Below are 27,164 nucleotides of genomic sequence, written 5' to 3'. Positions count from 1 at the left end.
CCGCCGGCTTTCCGACTTTGCGGGGCCGCTTGACGGCTGGCCCGGGAAACGGACTACAAGTCCCGTGAGGCCCCGCGCCGGCGTTGAGGCGTTTGGGCGGGAAAGGCGCGCGGCCGGGTTGCTTCGAGGATCGCGAAGCGGGGAGCGTGAGGAAAAGGGGCCCTCGGCGAAGGGAGCGTGAGGAAAAGGGGACTTCAACGAAGGGAATGTAAGGAAAGTGGGGTCCCCAAAGGAGGGGACGCTAGGAAAAGAGGCTCCAGTGAAGGAGAGGATAGGAAAAGGGGCCCTCAGGGAAGGAGACGTTAGGAAAAATGGCCCTCGGCCAAGGGGACCGTTAGGTAAAAGGACCGTTAGGAAAAGAAGGCCTCGACGAAGGACAGAGAGGCTGGAGTGTGGGAAAGATAAGGCCAACCCAGTCACTCCACAGCCCCTCTGCTTGGATTCTAGCCCTGAGTGAAGTTTTAGATTGGTTTTGAAGGTTTCTTTCAATTCCCATTTTATGTGGTTTAACGCCCCCCTGCGCCCCGCCCCCCCGCGCCCCGCCCCCCCGCGCCCCGCCCCCTCCCCCCGGCCCCCACCTCCAGCCAGGGTTTCGGGTCGGGATTGGACTAGAGGATTTTTAAAAAAATAAATAAATCCATTCTGCTCGAGGAATTGCCCTCCCTGATCCCGAGTTTGAATTCCACCCGACGGGACTAAACCATGGATCTCTGACCCTGACCCCTTTGTCCATGTGACCCGTCACCCATTCCCCCCCCCGCCCCCCCACCAGATATTCCATAGATCCTGGACTTTGACCCTCACTTGAGGAAATAGGGGGCAAGGCCAAGTGGAGCTGGAGTTGGAACCTGTTTTTTGCTCCTGCTCAGGAGGTTGAGTTTAGGAAGCCCTCTGAATTGAGTATTTTGTTTACAGATATCCCAGAGAGCTAAAATGAATGAGAAGAATAAAAGAAAGGCTGAATCATCAGGTATTTGATTTCTGCACCATTATCTTTTGCCTAGAGGATCCCCGCATATGGACTTTCCCTTATGAGTGAAATTCCCCTTCCCTCATCCTTTTTTTTTAAGGGGAAGAAACCGAACTAAAGAATTCTTACCCAGATCATGTATTTGAATCCACGTTAAGGGTATGATGTACAGCCACGTCAACGTTACAATATAATCCAAGTCCTGTCATTTTTAACTTGACTTTTCCTAAAATGTTCCATAGAGAACTATTGCTCAGGAAGTATCCAGAATATTAACCAAAAGATGAATCAATCAGTCAATCGATGGTATTTATTGAGCACTTGCCATATGCAGAACAACACTACGCTCTTGGGAGAGCACAATACAACAGAGTTGGTCATCATGTTCCGTCTACAACAAGCTTACAGTGAGAGGGGCAGATGGTATAAATAATGTTAATATAAATACGTTTATAATATATATTTTTTAAAAACCAATTTCACACACACACCACCGCCCCAGCACTTGTTTCCATTTCTAGAATATACTTCATGGTAGACCTCAACACAACACTCCTCGAAAACCTCCAGTGGCCACTAACCTCCATCCCCCTCCATCCTCTATCCTTTATCTATCCACGCCTCTATCCATTGGCTTCAAAATTCTCCACTTTACTCATCAGCTCTTTTCAACTGTTATTTCCTAGTTTGTTCTCTTCACTCCTCCCAAACTCACCTAATTGTACTCTGGTGTCACTTCAACCACCTCTGACCCCATACTCAACACTATTCTCCCTGTGTGAACTACCCCCACCCTTGCAAATCCACCAGACCTCAGGCCTCCCCACCTTCAAAACCCTCCCTAAATCCCACTTCCTCCAATTAATTTCCAGTATACTGAAGTGTATCAACCTGCCAGTCATCTATAGCACTTATGTTTTTACTTATACAAGCATATTCAATTGTACATTCAACTGTTCTGATTCTACTGTTTGTAAATATTTTTTATATCTGTTTCCCCCACTAGAATGTGAGCTCCTTTTGTGCAAGGGATGTGTCTTGTGTTTCTGTTGCATTTTCACAAGTGTTGAATATTATGGTGCACTGCACTGAGTCAAAGTTCAACAGATGCTATTATTTCTCCACCTCTTCACATTAATGATAATAATAACGATAGTAATTATGGTATTGTTTAAGCGCTACTACTTCTTCCTTGTCCTCGGAGATGTGATGAACAGAGTTGATTATCAGGACCCTGAGGCCTTTGAAAGCTGCATTAGATCATTTTTTCCTTTTCTTATGTGTGACCCATTTGTGGTGCCCAGCTGGGATTGCTGCTTGTTATTATTCCCAGCAAGTAATGCAAGGGATTTTTGCTTTATTCATCTCCCTGCACACAGCTAATCAACATTTTGTGGAATCAATAAAAAACTGGGGTTTACCTTTCAGTCGTCTCTTGCACATATGTATTTATTTATTTATGCTAATCCTCAGCACTTGTGTATATATGTCTATTTGATCGAAGATTCTATTTCATTCTGATTTTAATACTTCTGTGGCTGACTCCCCTGTTGGAATATCAGCTCCTAAAGGTCAGAAAATGTGACTTGTGCTTCTGTTGTACTTCCTAAACACTTAGTACAGAATATTACAACATTTTTATTTCCTTTTTGGCTCCACCTCTTGCCTTTATTTGTTGCTTCACCTCCTCCAGTCGGTCCTTAGGTTTATGACACAATCAGTTCTTGAAACTGCCTCTTAATTTGAAATACGTCAGAATCAATTTTCTAAACTTCACTGACCCCACCATGACCCTTCAATCCCCACCCCAGTCACTCCATCGCAGTCCTCCCCTCCCCCCACACCTTCCCCTTCCCATCCTCCACCCCACCCCATCCTTGTAATCCTGTCCCAGCGCCACCCCTCATCCCCCTCCCCTGTGCCAGCCTCCGTCAACTCATTCCTATCCAACCCCTCCCCACCTCTCATGCCGTCCCCTCCAACCCCCCCCCCCCCCCCCGCAAAACTCCTAGAACGAGTCGTCTACACTCGCTGCTTAGAATTCCTTAACACCCATTCTCTCCTGGACCCCTTCCAATCTGGCTTCCGTCCCCTCCACTCTACCGAGACTGCTCTCTCAAAGGTCACCCGTGACCTCCTTCTTGCCAAATCCAATGGCTACTACTCTATCCTAATCCTCCTTGACCTCTCAGCTACCTTTGACACTGTCGACCACCCCCTTCTCCTCCACACCTTATCTCACCTTGGCTTTACGGACTCCGTCCTCTCCTGGTTCTCCTCTTATCTCTCTGGTCTCCTTTGCGGGCTCCTCCTCCCCCTCCTCCTCCTCCTCCTCTAACTGTAGGAGTTCCTCAAGGGTCAGTTCTTGGCCCTCTTCTGTTTTCCATATACACTCACTCCCTTGGTGAACTCATTCGCTCTCACGGCTCCAACTATCATCTCTATGCAGATGACACACAGATCTACATCTCTGCCCCTGTCCTCTCCCCCTCCCTTCAGGCTCGTATCTCCTCCTGCCTCCAAGACGTCTCTACCTGGATGTCTTCCCGCCACCTAAAATTCAACATGTCCAAAACCGAGCTCCTCATCTTCCCTCCCAAGCCCTGTCCTCTCCCTGACTTCCCTATCACCGTGGATGGTATGACCATCCTTCCCGTCTCTCAGGCCCGCAACCTCGGTGTCATTTTTGACTCGGCTCTCTCGTTCACCCCACACATCTGATCCATCACCAAAACCTGCCGGTCTCACCTTTATAATATCGCCAAGATCCGCCCTTTCCTCTCCACACAAACGGCTATCTTACTGTTACGGGCTCTCGTAATATCCCGGCTGGATTATTGTGTCAGCCTTCTCTCTGATCTCCCTTTCTCCTCTCTCTCCCTTCTCCAGTCTATTCTTCACTCCGCCGCCCGGCTCATCTTCCTGCAGAAACGCTCTGGGCCTGTCACTCCCCTTCTTAAAAACCTCCAGTGGTTGCCTATCGACCTCCGCACGAAACAAAAACTTCTCACTCTAGGCTTCGAGGCTCTCCAACACCTTGCCCCCTCCTAACTCTCCTCCCTTCTCTCTTTCCACTGCCCACCCCGCACGCTCCGCTTCTCTGCCGCCCACCTCCTCACCATCCCCTGTTCTCACCTACCCTGCCGTCGACCCCTGGCCCACGTCCTCCCGCGGTCCTGGATTGCCCTCCCTCCTCACCTCTGCCAAACTAATTCTCTTCCCCTCTTCAAAACTCTACTTAGAGCTCACCTCCTCCAAGAGGCCTTCCCAGACTGAGCTCCCCCTTTTCCCTCTGCTCCCTCTGCTCCCCCTCTACCCCCCCTTCTGATTACCTTATATCAGCTAAGCCCTCTTTTCCCCCCTTTCCCTCTGCTCCTCCCCCTCGCCCTTCCCCTCCCCTCGGCACTGTACTCGCCTGCTCAACTGTATATTTTTTCATTACCCTATTTATTTTGTTAATGAGATGTACATCACCTTGATTCTATTATTTTGTTAAGGAGATGTACATCACCTGGATTCTATTTATTTGCTATTGTTTTAATGAGATGTTCATCCCCTTGATTCTATTTATTGTTATTGTTTCTTTCTGTCTGTCTGTCTCCCCCGATTAGACTGTAAGCCCATCGAAGGACAGGGACTGTCTCTATTTGTTACCGATTTGTACTTGCCAAGTGCTTAGTACAGTGCTCTGCACATAGTAAGTGCTCAATAAATACTATTGAATGAATGAATGAATGAACGAATGAATGAATGAAAACAGCCTCAACTAAGTGTGACCTGTGGAACCCCTGCTCCATCATGGGGAAGCTTCCCTTTATAATAATGATAATGATGGTATTTGTTAAGCGCTTACTATTTGCAAAGCACTGTTCTAAGAGCTGAGGGAGATACAAGGTGATCAGGTTGTCCCACGTGGCGCTCACAGTCTTAATCCCCATTTTACAGATGAGGTAACTGAGGCACAGAGAAGTCAAGTGACTTGCCCAGAGTCACACAGCTGATCGGTGGTGGAGCCGGGATTAGAACCCACGACCTCTGACTCCCAAGCCCGGGTTCTTTCCACTGAGCCACGCTTTATCCTTGGCCTATACCTGACCCACTCACTCCTCCTCCTCGCCATCACCAAAACCTGGCTCTCCCCAGGTGACACGCTCTCCCCTGCTGATCTCTCCAGAGGGAGGCTTCATCTCCTCCCATTCCCCCAGACTCACTGAGAAAGGAGGAGGTGTTGGCTTCCTTCTCACGCCCCAGTGCCACTTTCGTACCATTCCGTCTCCCCCATCCCTTTCTTTCCCTTCCTTCGAAGCCCATATTGTCCGCTTCTACCACCCACTCCAGATTCTAGTAACGGTCGTCTACCGCGCCCCGGTCCCACCTCCAACTTCTTTAACCATTTTGATCATATTCTCTCTTTCTCCATGCCTACATTAATCCTCGGGGGCTTCAGTATCCACAGAGATGTTCCTGATGACCTTTCTGCTGCCCGCCTTCTATCACTCCTCAACTCCACTGACTTCTTGCTCCACCCCACCTCACCCACTCACCAACTAGAGAAGCAGCGCGGTTCAGTGGTAAAGAACCGGGCTTGGAAGTCAGAGGACAAGGGTTCTAATCCCGGCTCCGCCACTTGTCAGCTTTGTGACTTTGGGCAAGTCACTTAACTTCTCTGGGCCTCAGTTACCTCATCTGTAAAATGGGGATGAAGACTGTGAGCCCCATGAGGGACAACATGATCACCTTGTATCCCCCCAGTGCTTAGAACAGTGCTTTGCACATAGCAAGTGCTTAACAAATACCAACATTATTATTATTATTATTATTATTACCAACTTGAACACACACTCGACCTCATCATCTCTAGCCACTGCACAATCTCTACCCTCACCAACTCTGAAATCCGTCTATCTGACCACAACCTCATCATTTGCCTGTTTTCCCACACACCTCCTCCCCGTAAGCCTCTACTGTTCCCCCACAGAGACGTCTGATTTTTTGACCCTATCAAATTTTCTCAATCGTAATGTTACACTTAGCCTCCATACACAAACTACCTTCCCTTGACGATCAAATGGATGCTCTCAACACCACCCTCTCTACTGAACTCAACTCACTCGCTCCCCTATCCCTTCAACTATTTCGTATCACTAACCCACAGCCCTGGATCACCTTCACAGTCTACTTCATTCGCTCTTGTGCACGAGCCGCAGAGCACTGCTGGCAGAAAGATAACCAGGTCGGCTTCGTCCACTTCGAGTTTATCCTTGGGTGCTTTAATCCTGATCTCTCCACTGTGTGGAAAAATTATTTCTCCACCCTTATTGACACTTTCATTCATTCATTCAATAGTATTTATTGAGCGCTTACTATATGCAGAGCACTGTACTAAGCGCTTGGGATGACCAAGTCGGCAACAGGTACCCATCACCTCCGCCGGTTCTTCCAGACTTTAAACTCCCTCCTCAAACCTCCTGTTCCCCCACCTTCCTCATCCCTTTCCCCTAATGACCTAGCCACCTACTTTATTAAGAAAATTGATACTCAGGCCTGAGCTCCCTAAAATCTCCCCTGCCCCTCCCACCTCCTGCCCCTTCTTCAATTATCCCATCTTTCCCAGCAGAATCTCAAAAGGAGACCTCCTGCTTTCTCTCAAAATCCACCTCCTCCACCTGAGCATCCGACCCCATTCCATCGCACCTTAACTAAACACTTGCCCCATCCCTTCTTCCCTCCGTAACAGCCATCTTCAACTGTTCGCTCTCGAATGGCTTCTTCCCCACTGCTCTCGAACATGCCCATGTCTCCCTGTCCTAAAAAAACCCTCCTTTGACCCCATGGCTCCCTCCAGTTATCACCCCAACTCCCTCCTAGTATTCCTCTCCTCCAATTCTCTCCTTGACCCTCTCCAATCTGGCTTTGGTACCCTTCACTCCACAGAAACCGCCCTCTCAAAGGTCACCAATGATCTCCTTCTTGCCCCTACTCCATCCTAGTCCTCCTTGATCTCTCAATTGCCTTCGACACTGTCGACCACCCCCTTCTCCTGGAAACATTATCCAACCTTGGCTTCACTGACACTGTCCTCTCCTGGTTCTCCTCTTATCTCTCTGGCGGCTCATTTTCAGTCTCTTTCTTGGGCTCCTCCTCTGCCTCCCACCCCTTAACTGTGGGTGTTCCTCAAGATTTAGTTCTGGGTCCCCTTCTATTCTCCATCTACACCCACTCCCTTGGAGAACTCATTCACTCCCATGGCTTCAACTATCACCTCTATGTGGATGATACCCAAGCCTGCATCTCTAGCCCTGATCTCTCTCCCTCTCTGCATTTCCTCCTGCCTTGAAGACATCTCTACTTGGATGTCTTCTTGTCTCCTCAGACTTAACATGTCTAAAACAGAACTTCTTTTCTTTCCACCCAAATCCTGTCCTCCCCCTCACTTTCCCATCACTGTAGATAGCATCACCATCCTTCCTGTCTCACAAGCCCATGACCTTGGCTTATCCTTGACTCCTCTCTTTTATTCAACCCACATATTCAATCCCTCACTAAATCCCTCATCTTCAACAAGGTGAAGATTGTTCCGCCTTCACAGCATCACTAAAATCTGTCCTTTCCTCTCCATCCAACCCGCTACCACATTAATCCAATCATTTATCCTATCCTGCCTTGATTATTGTATCAGCCTCCTTGCTGACCTCCCAGCCTCCTGTCTCTCTCCACTCCAGTCCATACTTCACTCTCCTGCCCTGATTATTTTTCTACAAAAACGTTCAGGACATTTTCTCCCACTCCTCAAGAAACTCCAGGGGTTGCCCATCCACCTCCACATCAAACAAAAACGTCTCACCATTGGCTTTAAAGCACTTAATCACCTTGGCCCCTCCTACCTCGCCTAGCTACTCCTACTACGACCCAGCCCACACACTTCGCTCCTCTAATGCTAACCTACTCACTGTTCCTCGATCTCGTCTATCTCCCCGTCGACCTCTCGCCCACATCCTGCCTCTGGCCTGGAACACCCTCCTCCTCAAATCCGACACACAGTTTCTCTCTCCCACTTCAAAGCCTTATTGAAGGGACATCTCCTCCAAGTGGCTTTCCCGGACTAAGCCCTCCTTTCCTCTTCTCCCATTCCCTTCTGCGTCACCGACTTGCTCCCTTTATTCATCCCCCCTCCCAGCCCCACAGCACTTATCTACATACCTATAGTGTATTTATTTATATTAATGTCTATCTCCCCCTCTAGACTGTAAGCTTGTTGTGGGCAGGGAATGTGTCCGTTTATTCTTATATTTTACTCTCCCAAGCACATAATACAGTGCTCTGCACACAGTAAGCACTCAATAACAATGATTGAATGAATGAATGAATGAATCATAGAAACAGTTGTAGCACAGTGCTTGTCACATAATAAGCATTTAACAAATACCGTAGCTAACCAACTAAATTAGGGATTGGTTCCTGACCCGAGCTCAGATACCCTATTTTTCCCCAAATTGCCCAGAATAGTATTCTCAATCAATTATAAGTGAGTAATATAGCTATATTTATGTTATTATATTGACTCAGAGAGACCCCATGATAGGTAAGCTCGTTGGAAGTAAAAAGGAGCTATCAACTCAGTGTGGTGACTCCATCTTGTGATCAGATGCCTCTGGCCTCTCAATCAGTCAAACAATGGTATTCATTGAGTGCTTACTGTGTGCAGAACACTGTACTAAGTGCTTCAGAAAGGACAAAACCACAGAGTTCATAGATGCAATCCCTGCCTAGGAGGAGCTTACAGTCTACCGGGGAGACATATTAAAGTAGATTAGGGATAGGGGAAATAATAAAAATAATAATTATGGTTTTTTTTAAGCGCTTAACTATGTGCCAGGCACTGTACTAAGCGCTGGGGTGGATACAAGCAGATCGGATTGGACACAGTCCCTGTCCCACGTCTCAATCCCCATTTTACAGATGAGGTAACTGAGGCCCAGAGAAGTTAAGTGACTTGCCCAAAGTCACACAGCTGACAAGTGGCAGAGAGGGGATTAGAACCCCATGACCTCTGACTCCCAAGCCCGGGCTCTTTCCACTGAGCCACACTGCATAATTATTGTGGGGTTAGAGTGAGTTTCAAAGTGCTTAATGGGGACACAGCCAAGTTTTTATCTCCCCTCTACCCCCCACATTGCGGCTTTTAAAATTGTTCCCCTAAATCCCTGTGGCTCCTGGGTGCTTCCATTGTCCACGCTCTTAAATAATAGTAATAATAATAATAATAATAATTGTGGCATTTGTTAAGTGCTTACTATGTGCCAGGCACTGTACTAAGCGCTGAAGTAGATACAAGGTAATTGAGTTGGACCCAGTTCCTGTCCTACATAAGGCTCACAGTCTTAATCCCCATTTTACACATGAACTAACTGAGGCACAGGGAAGTTAAGTTACTTGCCCAAGTTCACACAACACACAAGCAGACAAGTGGTGGAGCCGGAATTAGAACCCAGGTCCTATTGGCTCCCGGGCCCATTCCCCATCCACTAGGCCACACTGCTTCTCCAGACCAAAACTAGTGCCCTAAAGGGGGCTAGTGTTCTAAAGTCAAACTGATGCTGATGTGTCGTGAAACTGCAACAGCATGTAAATGTAGCATGTACATACCATTCTTCAAACTCAAAAAAAATCATAAATTGAGGACTGCCTGTACAGTAGGTCAGTTCAAACTCCCAATTATCAGCAGTCATTTCTTATCTCCTCTGAGGGCTAGCTTCTCTTGCACATACATCACACACAAATTAACTCTCCCATCATGGCCCACAGGTGTCAGGAGTGAATTTACTCTTTTAAACAATGTGAAATAGTCACTTATGTTTTTTCATTCATTCATTCATTCACTCAGTCGTATTTATTGAGTACTTACTGTGTGTACAGCACTGTACGAAGCACTTGGGAGAGTACATTATAACAGTAGACACATTCCCTGCCCACAACGAACTTACAGTCTAGAGGGGGAGATGGTCATTAATATAAATAATTAAATTACAGATATGTAAATAAGTGTGGTGGGGGGAATGAATGAAGGGAGCAAGTTGGGGCGATGCGGAAAGGAGAGGGAGAAGAGGAAAGGGGGGCTTAGTCAGACAAGGCCTCTTGGGGGAGATGTGCCTTCGATAAGGCTTTGAAGGGGGGAGAGTGTAATTGTCTGTCGGATATGAGGAGGGAGGGCGTTCCAGGCCAGAGGTAGGATGTGGGATGCTTAATGGAAAGAACATGGGTTTAGGAGTCAGAGGACGGAGTTCTAATCCCAGCTCCGCCACTCGTCTGCTATGTAACCTTGGGCAAGCCACTCAACTTCTCTGTGCCTCAGTTACCTCACCTATAAAATGGGGATTAAGACTGAGCTCCATGTGGGACAACTTGATTACCTTATATCTGCCCCAGCGCTTAGAACAGTGCTTGGCAAATAGTGAGCACTTAACAAATACCATAATTATTATTATTATATGGGTGGGAGGTCAGTGGCGAGATAGATGAGATGGAGGCACAGTGAGAAGGTTAGCATTAGAAGAGCAGAGTGTATGGGCTGGGTTGTGGTAGAGTAGCAAGGTGAAGTAGGACAGGCCAAGGTGATTGAGTGCTTTAAAGCCAATGGTGAAGAGTTTTTGTTTGACGCGGAGGTGGATGGGCAATGACTGGAGTTTCTTGAGGAGTGGGGAAACATGTCCTGAACATTTTTGTAGAAAAATGGTCCAGGCAGGAGAGTGAAGTATGAATTGGAGTGGGGAGAGACAGGAGGCAGGGTGGTCAGCTATAACATTCTCTTGCGTAACATTCTGTCTTTATCTCAGCAGAAGAAGATGAAATCTCTTCTTTCCAAGCCAAAAGAGCCACAAGCAGAAGCTCTCAGGAGGACATCAACATAAACCAAGACGGAATGGAGCTGGACTGGATGCTTAACTTTGATGATTTTGAAAGCATAGTAGAAGTACCCACTGCCATTGAGCAGACTGATAAAGAGGAGGCACCAGTAGATAAGTAAATTTGCAACTAGTTTAAACAGCAATATGTGGGCAGTAATCTAAGATTTAGTGTAATGCAGGATATGTAAATATAAGGTCCTATTATCATTATAAAGAGCTCAAAGCTCTTTATAGTCATTCATTCCTTCTCATAGCTTCTCTTCCTCAACTCCCTTCCCTGCAAATCTTGAAGGGATTATGATTAGTCTAAACTTTAATTTAGTTAAGATAAGAGGGGAGTTAGTTTTTTTTTATGGTATTTGTTAAGCGATTACTTTGTGCCAGGCTCTGTTCTAAATGCTGGGGTAAATACAAGCTAATCAGTTTGGACACAGCCCATGTCCCATGTAGGGCTCACAGTATTAATCCCCATTTTACAGAAGAGGTACCTGAGACACAGAGAAGTTAGGTGACTTGCCCATGGTCACCCAGCAGACAAGTGCAGGAGCCGGGTTTGGAACCCAGCTCCTTCTGACTCCCAGGCCCATGTTCTATCCGCTAGGCCATGCTGCTTCTCTAAGTGATAATAATAATAATAATGTTGGTATTTGTTAAGCGCTTACTATGTGCCGAGCACTGTTCTAAGCGCTGGGGTAGACATAGGGGAATCAGGTTGTCCCACGTGGGGCTCACAGTCTTAATCTCCATTTTACAGTTAAGGGAACTGAGGCACAGAGAAGTTAAGTGACTTGCCCACAGTCACACAGCCGACAAGTGGCAGAGCTGGGATTCGAACTCATGAGCCCTGACTCCAAAGCCCGTGCTTTTCCCACTGAGCCACGCTGCTTCTCAAGTGATCTACAATATACCTTCCTCTCCCTCTTCTCTCCCTGGCAAGGAGCTCAAGAAGTCATTTTGTTCATCTCTTCCGCCTTCATGGCAGAAAGATAGTTGTCTAGTCTTCAAAATCTCCAGGCAAGAAGACTCCACAACCCTGATCTTCAAACTTTAATTCTTTTTCAAGGGGCCTGGTGTCTCCTATTCAGTCATCTAAATGCATATTTCCCAGCCCATGCTCCCCATGTTCACAGAAATAATGAAACCCTATCATTATTTTCTGGGAGATCTGGTCCAGTGTCAGCCCTGGCTTTCTTCTATCACGTGTCCCGGGTTATCCTTTTAAGGATCGATGGGGTCTGCTCGATTTACCTTTTCAGGTACCTCTTAATAATTTGACCACTATTTTATCTAATCAACATTTGATTCCTTCTAATTTTTTGCTCTAACCCAGCGTATCCAATGATGAAACAGTGATTCCCTCTGGACAGAGTCGCCAATGGGACGGTTTTGATGATATTTTTTCCCAGGTGAGTGTTTGGGAGCTCATTGAGACTCAGGAAAGTAATGTTCTGCTGGTAGTAATCATCTCTTAGGTGCTGCACAAGGTCCTGTATTCAGGAAATGGAATGCTCACCTTCCAGACCGCAGGGCCACTTCTCAAAAGCCAACTGTTTGCTTCATCTCCATACACCATAGAGCTCTGCAGGACCTAAGATGACCCAGATCAATCAGTCAATCAATCAGTGGTACTGATTGAGCTCTTACTACGTACAGAGCACTGTACTAAGCGCTTGGGAGAGTACAGTACAACGGAATTAGCAGACATGCTCCCAGATAGAGAAGCAGCATGGCATAGTGGATAGAGCACGGGCCTGGGAGTCAGAAGGTCATGGGTTCTAATCCTGGCTCTGCCGCATGTCTGCTGTGTGACCTTGGGCAAGTCACTTCACTTCTCTGGGCCTCAGTTACCTCATCTGGAAAATAGGGATTGAGACTGTGAATCCCCCGTGAGACAGGGACTGTGTCCAACTATTCATTCATTCATTCAATCATATTTATTGAGCACTTACTGTGTGCAGAGCACTGTACTAAGCTCTTGGGAGACTACAATACAACAATAAACGGTCACATTCCCTACCCACAACGATTTGCTCCTATTTACCCCAGTGCTTAGAACAGTGCTTGGTACATAGTAAGCACTTAACAAATACCATTATTATAAGTGCTTAGTTCAGTTCTCTGCACACAGTAAGCGCTCAATAAATACGATTGAATGAATGAATCAGGTTCTTCTCGACCTGGTTCCAATAAGAACTGAACTCAGTCAAATACCACTGACTGATCACAGAAAATTTCAAAAAAAAGACATTTAAATGTACAGTCGGCCCCGTTCTTCCTCCTCCTCCTCCTCATAGCTTGTTTTGTCTAGCACTTTCATTTTTCCAAAGCGCTTACACAGAAATCATATAAATCCTCCCAGCACCTTGTGATGTAGGGGAGAGGCAGTTATCATTCCCCCATTTGACAGGTGAGGAAACTGAACCAGAAAGAAATTAAGGGAGATACCCAAGTCCCCATAAACCATTCATTGGTAGAGCTGGGACTAGAACCCAGTTCTCTTGACTCCCAGGAACATGCTCTTTCCACTAAACCACATGGAAGGCAATGGGGATTGAAGGAATCGGGACCTGTGCACAAGGTATAATATGTGGTTGTTTCTAGGAAAAAAAGGCTAAAACCCATGTATTTCTCAAGGATACAAATGCAAGCATCTTCAGGGATTTGTTAATTTCATTCGTTTGAAGTGATAAAAGGCATCTTTGGTTTCCCGTAAAATTGTTTCAGGTATATTTCCTGGTAATATGCAGGTTTACACTGCTTCCCTGGTTTTGATGGCTTATCAGGTCTTATTTCTAATATCCTAATATGTTATAATAATAATAATGGTATTTGTTAAGCACTTACTCTGTGCTAAATGCTGCACTAAACATTGGGGTAGAGCCAAGATAATCAGGTTGGACACAGTCCCTGTCCCACTTGAGGTTCGCAATCCAAGTAGAAGGGCGAACAGGGATTGAATCCCCATTTTGCAGATGTGGAAACGGGCCCAGAAAAGTGAAGTGACTTGCCCAAGGACGCACAGAAGACATGTAGCAGAGCCAGGAGTAGAGCCGTCAGTACAGTGCCCAGTGCTTAGTATAGTGCCTGGCACGTAGTCAGCACTTAACCAATACCATAATGATAATAATAACCTAAGCCCGTCATTAGGCAGGGATTACCTCTATCTGTTGCCCAATTGTAGATTCCAAGCGCTTAGTACAATGCTTTGCACATAACAAGCGCTCAATAAATACTACTGAATGAATGAATGAATAATAACCCTGCACACAATAAGTGCTTAATAAATACGACCGAATGAATGAACCCAGGTCCTCTTACTCCCAGGCCGGTTTTTTTCCACTAGGCCATGCTGCTCCTCTGATGGACGGAGCAAGGTAAAGAAACTGATTTTTGTCCCCTGTGACCAGCCCGGGGGGAGGGGGTGGGTGGGTGGGTCATTATTTAAAATGTTAAAAGGATGAAAGGGTAAGTTAACTAAGGCATCCTTTAACTCTTTTACGGAGTAAACACGGAATTAACACTGAATTACTGAATTATCATTCAGTAATTTTGGAGTTGTGGCCACAAGGGGGCTCAGCAGTGGACTTACTCTTTGGCTTGCTCAAAGTTCCCCGCAGTGGCCAATGGCCACTGGAGCCGTAGCATGGACTTGGATACAAATTCCCCACCCCATCTTATAATAATAATAATTGTGGCATTTGTTAAGCGCTTACTATGTGCCAAACACCGTTCTAAGCTCTGGGCTGGATCCCCCGGTAATCAGGTTGTCCCACATGGGGCTTACACTTTGGATCCCCATTTTACAGATGAGGTAATAATAATAATAATAATATTGGTATTTGTTAAGCGCTTACTATGTGCAAAGCACTGTTCTAAACGCTGAGGTAATCAGGTTGTTCCACGTGAGGCTCACAGTCTTAATCCCCATTTTACAGATGAGCTAACTGAGACACAGAGAAGTTAAGTGACTTGCCCGAGGTCACACAGCACACAAGTGGCGAAGCCAGGATTAACACCCACGGCCTCTGACTCCCAAGTCCGGGCTCTTTCCACTGAGCCACGCTGCTTCTCTAGTCTGCCTAAGCAGAGTCCAGGACCATACTGTCTGAGTCCAGCCTGTGCCCAAACCAGAAGTGAGTCCAAATGGAACCAGAACTGGTTCCAGATCTCACTTCTGGAAGACAGTCACACGCATGCAAGGGCGTTTTTACATGTGTGTGGTTGTCTCAGGGAACTATTGAAACTTGCAGGGTCTCTGCTGTCACCATGCAAAAAAAAACCCACCCTAAAACAGGGGAATCCAGGAGGAAATGTTTGAACCCAGATGGGCTTGCTTTTTCCAGTCTGACCTGATTACCACGGGAGTGGGATTTAATAATAGTAACAATAATAATGATGATATTGGAATCCGTTAAGCATTATGTACCAGGCACTGTACTAAGCATCGGGGTAGATACAAGCAAATTGAGTTGGACACAGTCCCCGGTCCCACATGGGGTCACTGTCTCAATCCCCATTTTACAGATCAGGTAACTGAGGCACAGAGGAGTGAAGTGACTTGCCCAAGTTTCCCAGAGCTGGGTTTAGAAGGCAAGACCTTCTGCTACCAGGCCCATGCTCTATCCACTGCACCATGCTGCTTCCCCTATAGCATGCTGCTTCCCTTGGGCAGCAAATTTGGGCGCTGGGTTCGGCCATGCAAGGCACTAATAATAATAATAATATTGGTATTTGTTAAGTGCTTACTATGGGCCGAGCACCGTTCTAAGTGTTGGGATAGATCCAGGGTAATCAGGTTGTCCCACATGAGGCTCACAGTCTTAATCCCCATTTTCCAGATGAGGGAACTGAGGCACCGAGAAGTCAAATTCACAGTCTTAATCCCCATTTTACAGTAAGGCACCGAGAAGTCAAGTGACTTGCCCAAAGTCACACAGCTGACAGGTGGCGGAGGTGGGATTAGAACCCATGACCTCTGACTCCTAAACCCGTGCTCTTTCCACTGAGCCACGCTGCTTCAATAATAGGTGGCTGCTGAAGTGGTAGGAGTCAGCAATAGTAGAGTGGTAACCCAGTGCCTTCAGGGTAGGGAGTGAGAGAAACTCTGTTTCTACTCTGCCCTCCCCTTCCCATGCCCCACTCCACCCCCTCCTCTACCCCCCAAAAAAGAGATACGACATCTGAATATACATACTGTGCTCAACTCTGCACACTGCCAAATCCAAATCCAATGATGTGAGTTTTTACTTGGGTTACTCTGTATTTCAAATACACTTTCAAAGTGGGCAGTGCGCATGCCTGTTTAGAGTTGTTTAAAGATACCTGTGGGGGAAGATCAAAGAAAAAAGTGTGATTAGTTAGGGAGTTATAGCCTTTCTCCTTGGGTCTCATGCAAAGAGTGTGTTCGAATTTGGAGTGATAACCCAATTTGGGGACAATTGTCACCTTTTCTTCCTCTCCCTCACATATTTTCTGGGTCACTTGCAGGTGAATGGGGAACCTTAGGGTCAAATCAAGGTCTACATCCTTGTCTTTAGTGTTCGACGATGCTACTGACAAGGATGCGGCAGTGACAGTTCATTGACTTTAATGAAAGAGGATTGAGAGTCTCAATCTAACCTGTAGCATTCGGGCATGCTCCAAGTCACCCCAAGGTGACTTAGTGACCTATCCTGGTGGATTAGGACGATGATTACGGGCTAGGCTTCTAAGTAGAAATCTGAACTCCATCAGAAAAAGGAAAGCTGCCAAGAGCATTTATTACTGTCTCTATCTGTTACCGATTTGTACATTCCAAGCGCTTAGTACAGTGCTCTGCACATAGTAAGCGCTCAATAAATACTATTGAATGAATGAATACTGTATGACTTTTATTCGTCATCATCGTCATCTTCATCATCGGTATTTATTGAGCCCCTCCAGGATGTAAAGCAGACTTGTCATGAGTGTGGTTTGGCACTCGGATTTCAACCTCTGATTTCAACCACACAATCTCAGCCCGACAACTATTGTGAGGTGTTGGTTTCCCAAACCATTGATTTTTCTATCCCTTGTTTCTTTTCCTTAGGAACTGTTTTCAAAATCAAGTGTTTCAATGTCAGGAAGTGTCCAGGATCTCAATAGTCCCCACCACCCATTTATGTCAGATGCTCAGTTGGAATACTCTAATGACCTAAGCATGCTGTTAGGTCAGGAGGAGACCAAGAAAAGTCCCTTCCAGTCTCAGAATATAAATCTATTTGAGGCTGTTGGTTCAGAGGACTATGATCAAAGAAGTGGGGTTGAATTATTTCCACAAGAAAGCACTGATGAAAATCACTTTATAAACGAAATGACTTTCACCTTGGACACTGAAAACCCAGAATACAATAATATGGAAGCTGGTCACTCTGCTGAAATAGTCAGATTCGGCCAAAATGAAGAATGGTTCCTGCAGAGTGGTGATGCTCAGGCTGCAGGGCAGAAACAAACCTCAGCAGAAGAAAGAGCTACCCTGTGGGACTTTTCTCGAGGAAAAAGCGATAGTCAAGATAAAGGCATACTTGAGCTACTCCGTGGTTGGGAGGATGATCCCTCCCCCGAAAGAAGAGAAAATGAGGAAAGCGGCATAACCACAACTCTATTCAATTCAAATTTGACAGTACCTGCTCCTGAACAAAGCCTGGGGGGTCAGGCTGAAGAAGAGGGCAGCAGTTGGAACCCTCAAGCTTTTGAAGCATTCCCAATCTTCTCTGAACTAGAGACACGCTCATTTTTCAATTTTGATCACCCAGCCAGTTCTACCTTTGGGGAACTTGGTAATTTAAGAGAGGAGAAAGGAATTACAAAAGATCTGGCAAAATGGTCATCTGAACTTGAAGGTAGCTCAGTCTTATCTGTCTTTAGAAAAACAGTGCAGGAAAAGAGACAAGAAACTGAAGATGAGGGGCTGCCAGCATCTCTTGAACAGAACTGGGTATCTTCTAGTACTGATCAAAAAGAATTTTCTCCTTTCAGGGAGCAAGGTGTCCAAAGTCTACGGTCTTTTCTGGATGATTGGGGGGATCAAAACGATCCTCCTGGTGCCAGAAAAAGTGACAAAAAGGAAAAAGCTGCCCAACTGCCAAAGAGAAGAGACGGTCTAGCTGATCCTGATGAGGAAACCAAAACCAGAAAATCCATCAGAGAATCTTTCACCGAAGGAGATGATTCATTCATTAGTAGCACCACTAATAGCAATAATAGCAATTGGAAGGGATCGGGCTATCTGGATTTAGACCTTTCTCTTGAGGACCAGAGTAAGGCTGTTGTTGAAGATGAGATTAAGGATGTTTTTGACGATAAGTTGCAGGATGTTATGGAAGATAAGTTGCAGAATGTTATGGAAGATAAGGTTCAAGACATTTTTGAAGGTCACATCTTCAAATATTCTCCTGAACAGGTATGATAGCTCATTCTTTCCTTTTCCACTAAAGCCTGTGAAATTTGCTTTTAAACTTAGGTCTGGGTATAAACCACATCTTTTATGTCCATGTGAAATGTAAGAGGAGATATCAGTGTATTTTATTCCAGCTGCTGAACAGAGAAAACGTCTTGGTATCTGCATTTACATTTTTATTCCAGCCCATTCCTAGCACACTGTCGATTCCCTCGAAATAATCAAAGACATTAGATTTCCGCTCTTTGGGGCATTTTGCAAAGCATAGTCACTGCCAGGATGCTTCCAAAGTCCTCCCTTTCTATGTCATTCCCAGCCACAGGAAATGAAAGCACCCTCCAGCAGTAGGAAGAATTTGCTTTGTGTCCCAGAGCAGATAGTAGGGGGGAGCATGAGCAGTGAATCATTCACCTAGGCTGAATGTGAGCAGAACACTGACCTACCGAAAAGAACACCTCTTCCTAGGACAGCAAATCCCCGGCAGCTCGTTTGTTTACCAAAGAAGAGCTGTCATCTGTGGGAGATTCTTGCAACATCACTGGTTCTGCTGAACTACATTCCTTCAAGTGCAAAATGCTGACGACTACGAAGCGGCAAATCAGCCACCGCAAGTTGGTTGGTTGAGGACATTTGTCTTAGAGAAAGGAATTACATCCTATTCATCTGGGGACAGTTTTGGGTTTGGGTTAAGGTGCTCAGACATCCCAATTTGGGGGGACAGTCCCAAAATTTCAGGGTTTGTCTCTCCTGCTTTATGTTCTTCAAGGATATATTCGTGTCCCAAAAGATTTAAAGGAAAAAGTGGTAAACTGAGATGTGTGTGGTCACCTAGGGAGACAGAAGGGTTAATGGGGAAAAGAAGGGAGGGCAGTTTCCCCAAGTGCCAGGCCTAATGCAGAGACTGGGGCACCTACTCCAGGGCTCAGGGTTGAGGGTAGCCCAGTATGGATGGCAGGGGATGGTGATAGGTGGTAAGTACCCTAGTCCGCTATTTCACCTTCTTCTCTTCCTTGCTTTCTCCCTCTTTCCTTCCACTTCCCCTCTCCCTGTCCTCTTTTGACCCCCTGTCCCCATTCCAACTAGAATGGCTAGATTTCCTAGTGAAGATGGGATTTTTTTTTTTAGGACCAGCTTCCTTCAAAACTGAATAAATGAATGAAGGTTCCATTGCTGCCCAACCTATAACAGTGATGGTTCACTTGCAAGTCAGGTGGAAACATTGGCCAAATATGCAGAGGGAAATCTGTCCTTCTGGGGAAAAATCTATATATAGATAGTTATAGATATCTCAATCCACATGTTTGCAAGTGGCACATGTTTTCAGCTTTTTTTTTCTTTCACTCAAACCAAAGGGGATTGGCAGATTTTAAAGTTTGTTGTCACGTTTCAGGATTGAAAGTTGAGTTTATGTAGGCATTCATTTTTAGCCAAGAGATCACGTGCTCATGTTTGCTTCCCGATTGGCCTGAAAATCAGCCTGATTGTCAGCTGCTCCTCAGGAATGCTGTGAGCTTCATGCTGTTTTCCTCACCCTCTTACCATTCTGCTGGAATTCTAGGGAATATCATGAGGATCTCCAGCATATAGTTGATGTTAAAACCAGCATTTCTCTGCTTAAATTGGTGAGACTATTGGTATCAAAGAACTCCAATCTTGTTTCTGTTTCCCACTAATTACTGGTTCCTATTCAGATATATTAGCAAAATGGTTTTTTTTTTTCATATAGCAAACCAGTTTTAGCATGCTTTGATTGCATTAGGACCTATTCTGCCTCTAGGTTCATTGATCAGACATAGGGTCTCGATCGGTATTATGCGTTTGAGACATAATAATAAAAATATTAATTGTGTTTGTTAAGCACTTAACATATGCCAAGCACTGTACTAAGAGCTGGGTTAAACTCACAGTATATGCAGAACAGACAGCCCCGGGCCCATGTGGAGCTCATAGTCTAAGTAGGAAGGCAAACAGGTGTTGAAACCCCGTTTTACAGGTGAGGAAACTGAGACCCAGAGAAGTGAAGTGACTTGCCTGAGGTCACACAGGCAAGTGGTGGAACTGGGATTGGAATCTGGGTCTTCTGACTCCTTGGCTTCTGCTCTTTCCACTAAGCCAAACTGCTTTCCTTGGTGAAATTTATCAGAGATATATTTTTCTCCTCCACCTCCTCATTATTCTTGTTAGGTAAGGAATCATGGTCTAGTGGAAAGAGCACAGGGCTGTAAGGTGAGTAGCGTTCTAATTCCAGCTCTGCAACTGGCCTGCTGTATGGCCTTGAGCAAGTCATCTGATGGCTCTGGGCCTCATTTTCCACATCTGTAAAATGAGGATAAGATAGCTTGTGAGTGTCATATGGGAGAGGGACTGTGTCTGATCTGTTAATCTTGCCTCCACCCCAGCGGTTAAGCACATAGAAAAGCACTTCATAAGTACCATAAATATTATTCTCTTTTCCAGGATGGCTTATTGAATACTGCGGGTGAGACACTGGTGCCTGCTTCTGAGGCAATATATATCTGGGGGTAGGCCCCCTTGATAATAATATGTTATGGGCTTACTATGTGCCAAGCACTGTACTCGGTGCTGGAGTAGATATGCAGTATATGCAGATAAGGCACATTCCCTGGCCCCTTTGGGGCCCTTGGGGATCATTACAGACCATAACCTCAGGTCATGAGCAAAATTTCAGGTGATTCCTTTCCCTGGGAGAAGTTTGAGGTAGAGGGGACCAGGGTTTTCCCACTTAGCTCTTTGGCCCTGTTGGGATGTGGCCTTGGTGGCATTATGGAATGTTTCCTTCCTTTATTGGTCAAAGAGATTTCACTTTGGTTCCCTCTTTCCCTGCTGTCCCAGCCCCCATTTTTAAATTTCCTATGAGAGGAAGAGGAAGCTGTCTTCTTTGCTCCCCACTTTGTAATAATAATAATAATAATAATAATGTTGGTATTTGTTAAGTGCTTACTATGTGCCGAGCACTGTTCTAAGCGCTGGGGTAGACATAGGGGAATCAGGTTGTCCCACGTGGGGCTCACAGTCTTAATCCCCATTTTACAGATGAGGGAACTGAGGCACGGAGAAGTTAAGTGACTTGCCCACAGTCACACAGCCGACAAGTGGCAGAGCTGGGATTCGAACTCATGAGCCCTGACTCCAAAGCCCGTGCTCTTTCCACTGAGCCACGCTGCTTGTAGTTTGGCCTAGAAAGGCTGCTCCCTGCACTCTCCTTTGATGTGCCAATGCTCCAACTTCAGGGCCTGGTCTACTCTAGGAAGTAGCTAACAGCAGAGACGTTTGCTGACTGAGTGTAAATAACTGTCCAGAGTCAACTGCAAAGGGAACTAATCCCAAGCTAGTAAAACACATGCACGCATGAGTTAATGAGAATGGGAAACTTTAGCCGATGCAAGTCATGGGTCCCAAGTGCCTGGTTGAATAGTTAATTGGGGAATTAAATCTTTAGTGTAATTTGGACAGAATCGTTAATTGAATCAGGTAGCTGTCCACCTTTATTGTGGACATGGGGAGGATGGGCTAAGGAATGCCCATTTGATTGGCATAAGAGAGAAAGAGATTCTATCAAAGCTATCAAGTCCCTTTAGATAGTAGATGTATATGTATTGAAACATGAGTCTTTTTGTGTTTCCTTTCTGCCTCCTTTTCTAGCAAAATTCTCTGAATTTTGATTCAATATTGGCCATGCCTGGAAGTTATCCATGGACTGATGTAGGGCAAACCAGTTCAAATCTTCCAGTTTCACTGGAAGACCAATCTTGCCAGAATAATCAAAAGTCCAGGTAGGATGGAGAAGTGCTAGTATTATTTAGCATTTAGATTGCACTTTTTATTTGCAAATGACTTTACAGTTGTTTGTATTAGTTATTCTGGGCAACAACCCTGTAAACTGCTAAGTAGACTTGCTCTGCCCATTTCTTTCTGTAATTTGCTCCAGTTTCAGTTTTCCCTGCTGGAGTGCATGCTCCTTGAGGTCAAGGATCAAGCCTCCTTCTTCTACTGAAGTCTCCCAAGTGCTTAGTTCAATGATCTGCACACAGCAGACACTCAATAAATACTATTGATTGATTTTGATCAGTTGCCAGGCTCTTTATTTCTTCCCCTTCTTTTACTTTTCATTTCAGATGAGTTAGGCTTAGTATGTAAATTATGTCATCAATTCTGGTAGTCTGGCTCGTAATATACATCCCCATTTTATACAGAAGTGGAGTATATGGACACACTTCTTTAATTCTTTAATGTAAGCAGTTTCTTTAATGGTTGTGCCACCATGTTTTCTTGTTCTATTTTCTCCTGAGCTCCCCTCCTTCATTCCTTGATGATTCCTCTCTTTAACGAATCTCATTTTGTGATCAGTGTGCATACCATGAAGCGAAAAGCAATATTTTATATGTGGAGCAAAATACTAGTCCCCCAGTTTGACGTTATGTGGTAGTCGAATGGGTTTTGCTGCAATTGGGATTTTCCTAACCTTCTTTCTCTCCTTCCCTGTTTCGGTCAGCCTGGAGGAGAAATGCTCTTCTACTCAAGAGGAAGATGCAACAGAAACAGTTTGTGGGCTGGCTCTTGAACTCTCTGATCTCAAGTAAGACCTTCCTCTTAGATCTTTTACGGAGAAGACCCTCACAGAAGATGTGTAAGCTCCTAGTGGCGGGGAACTTTTCTGCCAACTCTTTTATAGTTTTATAGTTTATTCTCCCAAGAGGTTAATATAGTGCTCTGCACATGAGAAGTGCTCCATAAATATCATTGATTGATTGATCCAAATAAGTACGATTGAATGAATGAATGAATGAATGAATGATTGGGATCAAGCTAACTCAACTACCTACAGCAGAGACTCAAATACAATTGAACAAGAACAAGCCACAAATACCAAAAATCCCCATTTAAAAAGCAAGAAATGACACTACTCTGCAAACTAACAGAAATTCATTAATGTTTTTATTTTTTTCCGGTGTCTATCATTTTACTTTCCTGCCTCCGGTCAGGTTTTAGGAAGCTGCCCCAGTCTGGGTTGCCGTGGGTTCCATTTTTCAACACAGGCTTAGTATGTAAATTATGTCATCGATTCTGGTTGTCTGGCTGTAATTTGTGTCCCCATCTTATACAAAAGTAGAGAATATGGACACGCTTTAGCAGTTTCTTTAATGGTTGTACCACCATGTTTTCTTGTTCTATTTTCTCCTAAACTCCCCTCCTTCATTCCTTGATGATTCCTCTATTTAAGGACTCTCACGCATTCGTTCATTCAATAGTATTTATTGAGCACTTACTATGTGCAGAGCACTGTACTAAGTGCTTGGAATGTACAAATCGGTAACAGATAGAGACAGTCCCTGCCCTTTGACGGGCTTACGGTCTAATCGGGGGAATCTCATTTTGAGATCGGTGTGCAGACCATGAAGCCAAAGTTTAATGCTTATTCATGTTGGAATGTATTTGAGTCTCTGCTGTAGGTGGTTGAGTTAGCTTGATCCCAATCATTCATTGACTATTTAAAAAATAGTCATGTTTTGGGTAGTATTTAGGAGGTTCCTGGAATTGGATGGAGAAGACTTATCTTTGGCTGACTCACATGCTTTTTCCCTTCTTCCTAGCCGGCTGGTCATGAACACCTACAAGAAAATGAAGCGCTTCAAGGGACAGAAGGGGCAATACAATACAACTTTCTTTTAAGGGAACAAAGAACCTTCCTTACCCCGGAAAGAAATGTTAAATGTTGTAGATCTAGGTCATACCTTAGAGCAAACAAATTTGAAACACTTGTCCTAAATCCTTCATAATACTCAAGGTGGGGTGCTCTTCTTCTATTACAGTGTTTTTTTAAAAGAAAGTGGGTAGGCTAATGCCAAGGAGCTAGCTGTTTGGGGGGTGGGGGGGTAAAGGGCTTCTGTTCCAGCTGGAATGGGTCTTTCTTTCAACATCAGGGTGTAAAAAAGTAGGCCCAGAGTATGGATCACATCCCAATTTTAGTTTTTTCACTAAGATTTGAGTTATAAATCTGGGCTGTGGGGTGGGGAGGCAGATTAAAATAGCTGTTTTTCAGTCTCATCGATCTACCCAGAGTAGATTTTCAGTCATCTTCAAGCAACTAAAGATAACTGAAACTTTTAGTCAGAATAAAAACATACAAAAATGGTTAAAGAGATAAGGTCCTGCCTTTGTCCAGGAGTGAGTCTGAGTAACATATTTTAAAAGGATTTTAGCTTAGCAATGTTAGTTTGAAGAGGACTGTAACGCTAAATATGCTTAAGGTTATTTATTTATTCCTTGAAAACTCAGTATTTCTTTCTAAGGGGGAAAAGGTGTCTTTGTACCTCTACTTTTGCTTTAAGCATTTAGATCTTAGGACATATTCCAATTGGTTGTTTTTTTTTCCACTACAATTTAGGTTATAGATTCAGGTTGGGGGATTAGAATAGATGTTTGTTTGGCTCTACATATACCCAGAGTAAGTTTTCAGCCACGTTCAAACAACTAAAGATAATTGAAACTTTTAGTCAGAATAAAAACAGAAAAGTGGCTGAGATAAGATCCTGGCTTTGCCCAGGAGTCATTCTGGGTAGTACCTTTAAAAGGATTTAGTGGCTTAGTAGAGTTAATTTGAAGATGACTGTAATGTTATATTTGCTTAAGAAGATGAAATAGGTTTAATACGTTTTTGTTGCAAATTACATATCATTTGGTTAAGGTTATTTATTGAAAGATTAGTATTTATTTTCTGAAAGGGAAAAGGTCCTTTTTGTACCTCTTCTTTTGCTTAATGTTCATTTAGGTCTTAGAATAACAACAATAAAATAAGATTATTTAAAACAAGTCTCAGGTGTGTTGTCATGTAGCTCGTTCAGTCCCCTGACAATGTAGTACCTGTAATGTTCCAAGCCACCCTCAACCCATTTTTCCAAGGAGTTCCAAACAGTTTTCCTCTTCCTGTAGTCTCCATATAACACGCCTGGGAAGTGACAGAGGAGGAGAAAAAGGAGCAGGGACCGCTCACCCTATTTTCTAACTTGGGGAACTGGCACAGAGGGGAAGGACATGTCTGAAGATTGCAAACTATCAGGATCAGGAATCCTTCCATGTTTCCCCCAGGAACTCCTGTTTTGCTGCAGTTTTAAAGAATATTAATCAGTACCATCATCTTTGAATGGCAAGGCCAACAAAATGTAGTCCTTAGCCTAGGAAACTGGTTGCAGAAAACTTTCAGTCTCTATTACTTGGTTTGAACCTAGCCCATGGTGAAGCCCCCTGGGGGTGGTTGCCTCATTCAAAGAGTACTTGGTCCCACTCTCATTCTTCCCCTCAATTAAGAAGTCAGTATTCCTGATGCTGAGGGGCAGAAAATATCTATCAGTAGACTCCTTCCTCATCAGCTGGACACAATTCTTCAGCTGCTGTGTGGCCCACAGGGGATGAAACTGTCCTATACATATATATATATATATATCCTGAGCTTCTTTACAGATGGGATTTGGCCAGAGTTCAAGACAATAGTAGTAATAATAATAAAAAATTTTTTAAAAAGGTGGTATTTGTTAAATGCTTACTATGTGCAAAGCACTGTTCTAAGCGCTGAAGGATACAAGGTGATCAGGTTGTCCTACATGGGGCTCACAGTTTTAATCCCCATTTTACAGATGAGGTAACCGAGGCACAGAGAAGTTAAGTGACTTGCCCCAAGTCGCACAGCACATAACAGTGCCAGGATTATAATCCAGAGTGTGGATTATAATCCAATGGCTCCTACTCCATTCTAATCCTCCTTGACCTCTCTGCTGCCTTTGACACTGTCGACCATCCCCTCCTCCTCCACACCTTATCTCACCTTGGCTTCACGGACTCCGGACTCCGTCCTCTCTCTCCCGGTTCTCCTCTTATCTCTTTGGCCGGTCATTCTCGGTCTCCTACGCTGGAGCCTCCTCCCCCTCCCATCCTTTAACTGTTGGAGTTCCTTAAGGGTCAGTTCTTGGACCTCTTCTGTTCTCCATTTACACTCACTCTCTCGGTGAACTCATTCGCTCTCACGGCTTTGACTACCATCTCTACGCAGATGACACGCAGATCTACATCTCCGCCCCTGTCCTCTCCCCCTCCCTTCGGGCTCGCATCTCCTCCTGTCTCCAGGATGTCTCCACCTGGATGTTGGCCTGCCACCTAAAACTCAACATGAGCGAGACTGAGCTCCTCATCTTCCCTCCCGAACCCGGTCCTCTCCCAGACTTCCCTATCACCGTGGATGGCACGACCATCTTTCCCATCTCTCGGGCCCACAATCTCGGTGTCATCCTTGACTCGTCTCTCTCTCGTTCACCCCACGCATCCTATCCGTTACCGAGACCTGCCGGTTTCACCTTTACAATATCGCCAAGATCCACCCTTTCCTCTCCACCCAAACGGCTACCTTACCGCTACGGGCTCTCGTTATATCCCGGCTAGACTACTGTGTCAGCCTTCTCTCCGATCTCCCTTCCTCCTCTCTCGCCCCGCTCCGGTCTATTCTTCACTCCGCTGCCCGGCTCATCTTCCCACAGAAACGATCTGGGCATGTCACTCCCCTTCTTAAACACCTCCAGTGGCTGTCTATCAACCTCTGCTCCGAACAAAAACTCCTCACTCTAGGCTTCAAGGCTCTCCATCACCTTGCCCCTTCCTACCTCTCCTCCCTTCTCTCTTTCTACCGCCCACCCCGCACGCTCCGCTCCTCTGCCGCCCACCTCCTCACCGTCCCTCGGTCTCGCCCATCCCGCTGTCGACCCCTGGGCCACGTCCTCCCGCGGTCCTGGAACGCCCTCCCTCCTCACCTCTGCCAAACTCATTCTCTTCCCCTCTTCAAAACCCTACTTAAAACTCACCTCCT

The 27,164-nt window shown here is 45.2% G+C and overlaps 1 protein-coding gene across 3 annotated transcripts; it reads left to right on the top strand.

Annotated features, from left to right (window-relative positions):
• The first annotated feature begins 96 nt into the window (after positions 1-96).
• On the top strand, positions 97-25,089 carry LOC114806393. Of its 3 annotated transcripts, none has more exons than XM_029050161.2 (8): positions 97-208; positions 916-970; positions 10,807-10,990; positions 12,206-12,281; positions 16,943-18,295; positions 21,956-22,086; positions 22,806-22,889; positions 23,905-25,089. In XM_029050161.2, exons 2-8 carry the CDS (start codon positions 934-936, stop codon positions 23,981-23,983), a joined length of 1,944 nt encoding a protein of 647 aa, XP_028905994.1. In that variant the 5' UTR covers positions 97-208; positions 916-933; the 3' UTR covers positions 23,984-25,089. The 3 variants fall into 3 exon arrangements, with proteins under 3 accessions (XP_028905994.1, XP_028905993.1, XP_028905995.1); XM_029050160.2 differs by having other exon boundaries at positions 10,804-10,990; XM_029050162.2 differs by having other exon boundaries at positions 10,804-10,990; positions 22,806-22,940; positions 23,905-23,985.
• Positions 25,090-27,164: the final 2,075 nt, after the last annotated feature.

Source organism: Ornithorhynchus anatinus, chromosome X1, assembly GCF_004115215.2.
Source record: "Ornithorhynchus anatinus isolate Pmale09 chromosome X1, mOrnAna1.pri.v4, whole genome shotgun sequence".
Lineage (NCBI taxonomy): Eukaryota > Metazoa > Chordata > Mammalia > Monotremata > Ornithorhynchidae > Ornithorhynchus > Ornithorhynchus anatinus.
This window is presented reverse-complemented; position numbering and strand designations above follow the sequence as displayed.

Coding starts and splice junctions, on each gene's coding strand:
- LOC114806393 (XM_029050160.2), top strand. CDS start 934: ATGAATGAGAAGAATAAAAGAAAGGCTGAATCATCAG. Junction 10,991..12,205: donor GAGGAGGCACCAGTAGATAA/GTAAATTTGCAA, acceptor GCTCTAACCCAG/CGTATCCAATGATGAAACAG. Junction 22,890..23,904: donor CTTGAACTCTCTGATCTCAA/GTAAGACCTTCC, acceptor CCTTCTTCCTAG/CCGGCTGGTCATGAACACCT.